Below are 10560 nucleotides of genomic sequence, written 5' to 3'. Positions count from 1 at the left end.
GCGGGGAATTACTGTCCCCGGAGTCCCGCTCCGCGGCGGGTAATACACCCCACGGTCTGGGCGTGTCCGCGTGGGGAATTACTGTCCCCAGACTCCCGCTCTGCGGCGGGTGATACACCCCACGCTCTGGGCCGTGTCCGCGCGGGGAATGACTGTCCCAGAGTCCCGCTCCGCGGCGGGTAATACACCCCACGGTCTGGGCTGTGTCCGCGCGGGGAATGACTGTCCCCAGAGTCTCGCTCCGCGGCAGGTAATACACCCCACGCTCTGGGCTGTGTCCGCGCGGGGAATTACTGTCCCCAGAGTCCTGCTCCACGGCGGGTAATACACCCCACGCTCTGGGCTGTGTCCGCGCGGGGAATTACTGTCCCCAGAGTCCTGCTCCACGGCGGGTAATACACCCCACGCTCTGGGCCGTGTCCGCGCGGGGAATTACTGTCCCCGGAGTCCCGCTCTGTGGCGGGTGATACACCCCGCGCTCTGGGCTGTGTCCGCGCGGGAAATTACTGTCCCTGGAGTCCCGCTCCACGGCGGGTAATACACCCCACGCTCTGGGCTGTGTCCGCGCGGGGAATTACTGTCCCCGGAGTCCCGCTCCGCAGCGGGTAATACACCCCACGCTCTGGGCTGTGTCCGCGCGGGGAATTACTGTCCCCAGAGTCCCGCTCTGTGGCGGGTAATACACCCCACGGTCTGGGCTGTGTCCGCGCGGGGAATTACTGTCCCCAGAGTCCCGCTCCGCGGCGGGTAATACACCCCACGCTCTGGGCCGTGTCCGTGCGGGGAATTACTGTCCCCGGAGTCCCGCTCCGCAGCGGGTAATACACCCCGCGCTCTGGGCTGTGTCCGCGCTGGGAATTACTGTCCCCAGAGTCCTGCTCCGCGGCGGGTGATACACCCCACGGTCTGGGCTGTGTCCGCGGGGGGAATTACTGTCCCAGAGTCCCGCTCCGCGGCGGGTAATACACCCCACGCTCTGGGCTGTGTCCACGCGGGGGGAATTTCTGTCCCCAGAGTCCCGCTCCGCGGCGGGTGATACACCCCACGGTCTGGGCGTGTCCGCGTGGGGAATTACTGTCCCCAGACTCCCGCTCTGCGGCGGGTGATACACCCCACGCTCTGGGCCGTGTCCGCGCGGGGAATGACTGTCCCAGAGTCCCGCTCCGCGGCGGGTAATACACCCCACGGTCTGGGCTGTGTCCGCGCGGGGAATGACTGTCCCCAGAGTCTCGCTCCGCGGCAGGTAATACACCCCACGCTCTGGGCTGTGTCCGCGCGGGGAATTACTGTCCCCAGAGTCCTGCTCCACGGCGGGTAATACACCCCACGCTCTGGGCTGTGTCCGCGCGGGGAATTACTGTCCCCAGAGTCCTGCTCCACGGCGGGTAATACACCCCACGCTCTGGGCCGTGTCCGCGCGGGGAATTACTGTCCCCGGAGTCCCGCTCTGTGTCGGGTGATACACCCCGCGCTCTGGGCTGTGTCCGCGCGGGAAATTACTGTCCCTGGAGTCCCGCTCCACGGCGGGTAATACACCCCACGCTCTGGGCTGTGTCCGCGCGGGGAATTACTGTCCCCGGAGTCCCGCTCCGCAGCGGGTAATACACCCCACGCTCTGGGCTGTGTCCGCGCGGGGAATTACTGTCCCCAGAGTCCCGCTCTGTGGCGGGTAATACACCCCACGGTCTGGGCTGTGTCCGCGCGGGGAATTACTGTCCCCAGAGTCCCGCTCCGCGGCGGGTAATACACCCCACGCTCTGGGCCGTGTCCGCGGGGGGAATGACTGTCCCCGGAGTCCCGCTCTGTGGCGGGTGATACACCCCGCGCTCTGGGCTGTGTCCGCGCGGGAAATTACTGTCCCTGGAGTCCCGCTCCGCGGCGGGTAATACACCCCACGCTCTGGGCCGTGTCCGCGGGGGGAATGACTGTCCCCGGAGTCCCGCTCTGTGGCGGGTGATACACCCCGCGCTCTGGGCTGTGTCCGCGCGGGAAATTACTGTCCCTGGAGTCCCGCTCCACGGCGGGTAATACACCCCACGCTCTGGGCTGTGTCCGCGCGGGGAATTACTGTCCCCGGAGTCCCGCTCCGCGGCGGGTAATACACCCCACGGTCTGGGCCGTGTCCGCGCGGGTAATGACTGTCCCAGAGTCCCTGGCTCAGGCCGGCTCCCTTCACACTCTGACCTCACGGATTCTGCGGCTTCTCGCCCAGCTCCGTGGCTGCGTTGGGGACCAGACCCCAATAACTCAGCCCTGGGACAGGAGCAGAGCGCGCGGCCCCCCAGGAGCTCCCCCCGGCCCAGGCCGCAGAGCTCGGCCCCTGAGGTGGGGTCTGGACTGAGAGCGCAGGGCAGGCAGCAGGCACTGTTGTCATAGCAACACTAGGAGCTGGGGAGCAGGGCAGGCTCGGACATATCATCTCCATGGCAACACTAGGCGCTGCGGAGCAGGGCATGCTGGGACATATCTCCATGGCAACACTTGGCGCTGAGTGGCAGGGCACGCTGGGACTTATCAGCGGATTTAACCATCCCCCTGGCCTTGCTTCTTCCGTCACTTCCGCAGTGGCCTCGTTTCATTGGCTCTTTTGAGAACTGCCGCCCCCACTTCCGGCTTGCTGGTGTTGACAAGATGGCGGCGACCGCGGGGCTATAGGAGCGGGTGGAGGCGCTGGAGCGCCGGGTGTTCGGGGCCAGGGCGGCCCGCGGCCGGGCGGGCTCCTCAGCACCCCCCCGCCTGGCCTGTGTGTGACCCACCCCCCGGGACCATCCAGGGGCCCTGGGCTGGGCCAGCGGGGCCCGTTCCCTGCGGCTCGGGGCCGAGTGCCGGGGCAGGTGGCTGCAGCTTCCGCATTGGGGGTAGGCGCGCGGGGGGCGGGGATTGGCCCCCGAAGGACACACGGGGTGAGGCGCGGGGGGGGGATTGGCCCCCGAGGGACACGGGGGGGAGGGAGGCGCGCGGAGGAGCGGGGATTGGACTCCCGAGGGGTGCGTGGGGGGCAGCCAAGCTCTGGCTGTTTGTTCTTTAAGTCGCCAGGCCCTGTTCCCCCCCCCGGCTGCGGTTCTTCTCCAGCGGGCCTGGCTCGCTCCACTGCTGCCCTGAGCGAGGCTCCCCGGGGCACAGGGGAGCCCGAGAATAGTGCGAAGCCTTTTGTCCCAGTGCCCCGGACGGGCTGCCTAGCGCAGGCTGCTTCATTTACTTCTGAACTGCAGCCACCTCTGGGGTACAACCTGGGCTCTGTTTAGCAGCCTGTGGTGACGTTACGGAACCGTTCAGGCTGCTAGTTGAAATATGTTGTGTGTGAATGTCAGTAACTGAAACAGCTTTAAATATACTTTTTATCTTCTCTTCTTGCTGGCCTGTTCCTGACAGTTGAGTTGTGGGATCCTGGTTAGAAGTGTCACTTAATAATGGTTTGGTTTATAATACCATCTCTTTCCTTCCAGGCAGCAGATGGCTTGGTGAAAGTTCAGGTGGCTTTGGGGAACCTTGCAGGCAAAAGAGAGAATTAAAATTTTGTACAAGAAAAGTAAGTATTCATCCAGCAGTTGTGTTTTGTGTGTGTTTTTTACCCCAAGGGTTTAGATCCAAATTGAATTTTACACAGTTGTCTTCTTGGGTGGCCTGTCTGAGATCATTTGAGTTTGGTTTTGGAGTGGGTTTAAAAACAGCCCTCATCATTAGCTCCTTGGGAGGCAAAGGACTGAGTAGACAAGCTGGCATCTCTCAAGTGCAGTGCACCTCTTGAGAGGTGAAAGTAAGGAATCTACTTTGGTTTCTGTTTCGGTATCAGAGATCTAAAACCTAAAGATTCAGCTTTATTCCTTCCCTGGGACTGTGTGTGCTCTCCACTGTGATCAGATCCCCCTAGAAATCTGCAGCCCATCAGGCCTGGTGTCATCAGAAGGGAGTCGGACATGTTCAGTGTATGTCCACCTGCAGAAAATCAGGGGCTCTGATTGCTCAACAGGGAGAAATAAGTTCCAATGCCAATCAAGGACAACTGAGATTGCAAGCAACCTTGGGGTTTTTGTAACAGATGTGAGATGTTGCAGGAACAGCATGCTGTGCTTGGAGGGGACAGAGTGGTGGCACTTTAGCACACCCTCAGCCAGCTTCAGAAGGCAAGACTTGGGTGTGCAAAGGAAAGACATTTCAGAGGGCAGGGGAACTAGCAGGCCACATGATGGAAAGTGAGCACTTTGTGCCCTTCCTTTAAAGAATGGACTGTGAATTCTGCAGTTGAATTTAAAATTTGGCTAATGTGATACTTAGCAGGTTAGTGGCACCTTCTATAAATAATGGGTGTCTATTGGTGTTGGGCCATGTGTGTACGCACTTTAAATAAAACCAAACAAGGAAACTTAGAGGGGGTTGGTGCAGCAACAACTTTGTACTGTTAAGCTAAGCCATTCCTTTCTGATCCCCCACTGAGGATGCCTCTGCATCTTTGTACATTTGAATTGTTGTCTAAAATAGTTAGCTGGCTCAAATTTATAAGCTCATTCATGTGGTCTATAAAATGCTGTGAACGGTCATGGTACTGTAGAAGTAATGTAGCTATTGATTCTTTTTAACAACATCTTGTAGTAAGTAGGAAATTGTGACAAGCAGTACTTCCAGAACTAGTCACTTCTCCTCTCTCCTTCTCTGTCACCTACTTCTGATCTTAGTTGAAGATTTAATAAAATATCTGGATCCTTGGTACATTGATCTAATGGCTGTTCCTGATGCCATGAAACTGCAGTTCATCTTAGCAGGTACATCATGAAGGAGTATGCTCATTCCCCAGAAGCTCACACGACAAGTTGGGGGGTGGGATTTTAATTGAATGCAATTCATTTAATCTCTCTCAGTCATGGGCTTAGGACAGAAATGCCTCCTTTGGTGTCTAGTCTTCCTCTGTAAGCTGGCTAATGTTTCAGTAAAAGATCAGAAATGGAGAAAGTACAGTATGAATCGTACAGAGAAGAACAAGCGTGGTTCAGTCCCCAGGCTCTGGCTCCTGGCAAGCACTTGCCATGCAGCTGGCACAGTGGAGCCAGTGCCTGCATGAGGAGTGCTTTTCTCGCTATTGAAGGCCTTCCCTTAATGAGTGACCATGACTCATAGACTCTAGGACTGGAAGGGACCTCGAGAGGTCATCGAGTCCAGTCCCCTGCCCTCATGGCAGGACCAAATACTGTCTAGACCATCTCTAATAGACATTTATCTAACCTACCCTTAAATATCTCCAGAGATGGAGATTCCACAACTTCCCTAGGCAATTTATTCCAGTGTTTAACTACCCTGACAGTTAGGAACTTTTTCCTAATGTCCAACCTAAATCTCCCTTGCTGCAGTTTAAGCCCATTGCTTCTTGTTCTGTCATTGGAGTCTAAGGTGAACAAGTTTTCTCCCTCCTCCTGATGACACCCTTTTAGTTAGATACCTGAAAACTGCTATCATGTCCCCTCTCAGTCTTCTCTTTTCCAGACTAAACAAACCCAATTCCTTCAGCCTTCCTTCATAGCTCATGTTCTCAAGACCTTTAATCATTCTTGTTGCTCTTCTCTGGACCCTCTCCAATTTCTCCACATCTTTCTTGAAATGCGGTGCCCAGAACTGGACACAATACTCCAGTTGAGGCCTAACCAGCGCAGAGTAAAGCGGAAGAATGACTTCTCGTGTCTTGTTTACAACACACCTGTTAATGCATCCCAGAATCACATTTGCTTTTTTTGCAACAGTATCACACTGTTGACTCATATTAAGCTTGTGGTCCACTATGACCCCAAGATCTCTTTCTGCCATACTCCTTCCTAGACAGTCTCTTCCCATTCTGTATGTGTGAAACTGATTGTTCCTTCCTAAGTGGAGCACTTTGCATTTATCTTTATTGAACTTCATCCTGTTTACCTCAGACCATTTCTCCAATTTGTCCAGATCATTTTGAATTTTGACCCTGTCCTCCAAAGCAGTTGCAATCCCTCCCAGTTTGGTATCGTCCGCAAACTTAATAAGCGTACTTTCTATGCCAACATCTAAATCGTTGATGAAGATATTGAACAGAGCCGGTCCCAAAACAGACCCTTGCGGAACCTCACTTGTTATACCTTTCCAGCAGGATTGGGAGCCATTAATAACTACTCTCTGAGTACGGTTATCCAGCCAGTTATGCACCCACCTTATAGTAGCCCCATCTAAATTGTACTTTCCTAGTTTATCTATAAGAATATCATGCGAGACCGTATCAAATGCCTTACTAAAGTCTAGGTATATCACATACACCGCTTCTCCCTTATCCACAAGGCTCGTTATCCTATCAAAGAATGCTATCAGATTAGTTTGACACGATTTGTTCTTTACAAATCCATGCTGGCTATTCCCTATCACCTTACCACCTTCCAAGTGTTTGCAGATGATTTCTTTAATTACCTGCTCCATTATCTTCCCTGGCACAGAAGTTAAACTAACTGGTCTGTAGTTTCCTGGGTTGTTTTTATTTCCCTTTTTATAGATGGGCACTATATTTGCCCCCTTCCAGTCTTCTGGAATCTCCCCCGTCTCCCATGATTTCCCTTAGATAATAGCTAGAGGCTCAGATACCTCCTCTATTAACTCCTTGAGTATTCTAGGATGCATTTCATCAGGCCCTGGTGACTTGCAGGCATCTAACTTTTCTAAGTGATTTTTTGCTTGCTCTTTTTTTATTTTATCTTCTAAACCTACCCTCTTCCCGTAAGCATTCACTATGCTAGACATTCCTTCAGACGTCTCAGCGAAGACCGAAACAAAGAAGTCATTAAGCATCTCTGCCATTTCCAAGTCTCCCGTTACTGTTTCCCCCTCCTCACTGAGCAGTGGGCCTACCCTGTCCTTTGTCCTCCTCTTGCTTCTAATGTATTGATAAAAAGTCTTCTTGTTTCCCTTTATTCCCATAGCTAGTTTGAGCTCATTTTGTGCCTTTGCCTTTCTAATCTTGCCTCTGCATTCCTGTGTTATTTGCCTATATTCATCCTTTGTGATCTGACCTAGTTTCCATTTTTTATATGACACCTTTTTGTTTTGTAGGTCACGCAAGATCTCGTGGTTAAGCCAAGGTGGTCTTTTGCCACATTTTTCTATCTTTCCTAACCATCGAAATAGCTTGCTTTTCCCTCCGAGTCTGTCTGGCCTTTGGTCAGAAGTTTTGGGGGGTGGAGGGAAAAGAGGTGTGTTGCATTGTTGTCCTAAGTCTAGCAACAAAACGGCTCTTATGAACACTGAAGTGTGTATATACTGTGAAATTCGAACCCTATCCAGCTCTCACACAGGGGATCTGAGTCGCCCCTCTCCTGTGGTAGGTGTGTGTAACTCCATTGTCTCCAGTGGTGTTTCCCCCGATTCAGACTGGTGTAAGTGAGGGAGACTCGTGGGCCGTGAGGTTGACTTTTAATGGGACTCAACAACTGAGCCAATGAAAGAACAAAAAGCATGTGCTTTTTCCATCACTAGCTTAGTGAGGAACATCCTGGCTTCTGCTCCTGGTTCTTCCCTTTATGTACTGTGTGCCGCCTTTCAGCTTCTGTTTCCCTATCTGATAATACCTACCCCAGAAAAGGGTGGGGAGGTGTTTGCGAAAGGCACAGAGATCCTTGGTTGGAAGGTGCAGTAGTAATGTAAAGTATCGTTGCGGTGAAGTCTTTCTGCTGCATGTAGGTTTGATTGCCTTATAAGAAGGGGAAGCTGACCCAGGCCAAAATGGATAGCTCAGTGGTTTGAGCATTGGCCTGCTGGGCCCAGGGTTGTGAGTTCAGTCCTTGAGGGGGCCAGTTAGGGATCTGGGGCAAAAATCTGTCTGGGGATTGGTCCTGCTTTGAACAGGGGGTTGGACTAGATACCTCCTGAGGTCCCTTCCAACCCTGATGTTCTATGATATTTTTTTTTTCTCATCTGTGAAAAGCTGAAATAGTCTTTGACTTAAACTTCTCCTGTCTTTTAAACCAGAGGAGCAGTTTATTCTTTCCCAAGTTGCCCTTCTGGAGCAGGCGAACAACCTCCAGCCGTTCTTGGACAGTGCACACGTCAAAGGTAACGCATGCTCATCTGCAAGCTGCCTTTTCATAGCTGCTGTCCTGCAGTAAGTGAAGACAAGTGGCCTGTTTTGTTACCCTGGGCACTAAGAACAATGTGAAAATGCTGTTTTTAGAAGTTCTCTAGCTGTCTGCCTCAAATAACTGGAAACCATTGTAAGCGTTTCCAACTCTGACGAGTTTGCAATCTAAGAAGGCTGTGGGTGCTAAAGCAGTGCAGCAGCATGCAGAAGAAATGCAGAATGTGGCATGGTCATCATCTTCAGCAGCATGGGCGTGAATGTATCCTTCTGGCTACGATACTGCCACTGTACAGGTAGGCTGAATTTAAGTGACCCCAGAGCCATGTTATACTGGCAAGGCTGTTAAATATTCCTGAGAAGCTGGTCCAGTGAGCCAGTGTAATTGTGGAGGGGGGGGGGGAAATGGAGGCCAACAAATGCACACGTTACTCTACACAATTCTTAGAATCTTATAGGGGAAAAACTCAGTAGAACGTCTCCTTTCTAAGGTGTAGGTTCCTGTTCACTGAGTATCTCTGCCCCTTGCATGGTGAGGTCTCTGTAGTCTCCATGCAGTTGCTTACCAGTAATAGTCGCACATAGTAATCCAGTTGCCTGCTTCATACAAGTCTCTTCTGCATCTAATCTTCTGCACGGGACCCACCTCTCATGGCCCCAGAGGCAACAGAGGGGTGATCTTGGAACGTTGTTTTCAGTTGGTTCTGATCAGTGTAAACACAAACAACTAAAATGTTGGCATTTCACTTACTTAGCAGTAAAGTGGCAGTAAGCACTGTTGGTCCGGTGGCCAGCAGTATTTATCTTCAGGGCATTTCTGAGCTGTAATGTGCTTCTACTGACAAGAAATGTATTAAATTAATCCCAATAGAAAGATTTTAAATATGCTCTTAGACAGTCGTCTCTACTTTGGGAACTGCAATTCCTGGATGTCAAAACTAAGCCAGGACTGACTTTTGTTCTGTACTTTGCAGCTGCTCCTGACCATGCTGCCAAACTGCAGCGACTTGCTCAAATCCACATACAGCAGCAGGTAGAGTGAATATTCATCATGGTTAATCTTCAGTGGGCAGGGATGGGGCCTCTTGTTAACCGTAGGTAATTCGTGGGCAAGGATGGGGTAATTAGTAGCACAGACTAAAACCACTCTAGTTACGATTATCAGTATTTCTTCTTTCCATTACGTTGTTTTCAGTTTGTTCCAGGAGTCAGAAGAGATCTCTGCTCTGGAACATCTCAGTGTACAAATAGCTTTGGGTGGCTTTTTAAAAACAGCAGTGGGGCTAACTGCTAATTCCCCCAATACTAGGCCGAGATCCTGACGGCCTAGCAAGGCAGTGTGGCCTCCCTCCGACACAGAGCGGGAGAGACCACCACCACCACCCGAGTACAGTCCCCTTCCCAGTTCAGGTGGGTGGGAATTTGAAAGTTAGTTCACATAAAAAGAGCAGCTCAGTTTACAGCACTGGGTAAAGGGCCTGCCTCAAGCCGAATCCACTGAGCATATTGTATCTGATTCCAAGGAGAGAAAGGAGCATCTGCCCTGCCTTTCTTGAGACATTGTCACTGAGGCTGTGCTAGTGGCTAGTATATTTGGTTGCTTTTCTCTGACAGGAACTGATAGAACTGTTCCAAACAGAGCTGAAGTCACTGCGGTAAGAAGGATTTCTTGATGGTGAATTGATTCCCTACTTCAGTGGAGTTGTCACTGCCACTCTCTGGCTAAATGTGCATGATTATGTCCCCTTTTGGTACTGGTCCACCTGCAGGATTAGAGCTGGCTTACTCCGCTAAGAGAGTAACTCCTTCTACTGAAGCAGCACAGGGGCTCTTGCGGCTGAAGGTCCTGGGTTCTATCCCTAGTGATGACTGTGGTGTCCACACTAATACAGCCTCAGGTTAACCACAGCACTCCCAGTGCATGAATGCAGCAGGGGTCCCAGACACACAAGAGGTGGCCTGACAACTGGTACCAAGGAAAACTCATTCTCCTAAAAACGGAGACGATGGGGCAAGCTTGTCCATCCAAACAGAAAAGAGAGGCACAGGTGTATTTGCAGTCTCCTATTCTCTTTGAATGCTGAATGATGTCTAATATCTAGTTTTTCCAAATTTTCAAGGCAGGCAGAGTTGATTACAAGCAACAAGTCCAAGATAATGGAACATCAGATGGATTGACATCTGCACGCAGACATCAGGTCAGTGTTTGATGGCCTGCTGCACACAGTTAAAGAAATCGTGGGGAAGAGCTACACCCCAGGAGAGATGTAAGAGCCTGGAATTGTATAATTAGACTTTTCTGTAGCTCTCTCCATTCCCTCACACTGCTTCCTGCCATACCCTTCCTTGCCAATGAGGTCCTGTCACCACTTGCTATAGGCCTTTACTGATGGGATTTTTCAGAAGCACTCAGCGCTGCCCTGACACTGCCGCTATTGAAGTCAGGGGGAGATTGACCATAGACTTTGCTAGGAGCAGAGTTGCAC

General features: G+C 51.8%; 1 protein-coding gene across 1 annotated transcript in view; it reads left to right on the top strand.

Annotated features, from left to right (window-relative positions):
- The first annotated feature begins 3072 nt into the window (after positions 1 to 3072).
- DCTN3 (dynactin subunit 3) overlaps positions 3073 to 10560 on the top strand; it is a 30656-nt gene continuing 23168 nt past the window's right edge. The window contains 6 exon segments of the mRNA XM_050943707.1: positions 3073 to 3499; positions 3501 to 3529; positions 4674 to 4760; positions 7969 to 8052; positions 9049 to 9107; positions 10195 to 10272. Coding sequence (XP_050799664.1) covers positions 3411 to 3499; positions 3501 to 3529; positions 4674 to 4760; positions 7969 to 8052; positions 9049 to 9107; positions 10195 to 10272 — 426 coding nt within the window. The 5' untranslated portion in view covers positions 3073 to 3410.

The sequence above is a fragment of the Gopherus flavomarginatus genome, chromosome 3, assembly GCF_025201925.1.
Source record: "Gopherus flavomarginatus isolate rGopFla2 chromosome 3, rGopFla2.mat.asm, whole genome shotgun sequence".
Taxonomy (NCBI): Eukaryota; Metazoa; Chordata; order Testudines; family Testudinidae; genus Gopherus; species Gopherus flavomarginatus.
Note: the sequence above shows the minus strand (reverse complement) of the source record. Positions and strands in the feature narration are given on the sequence as shown.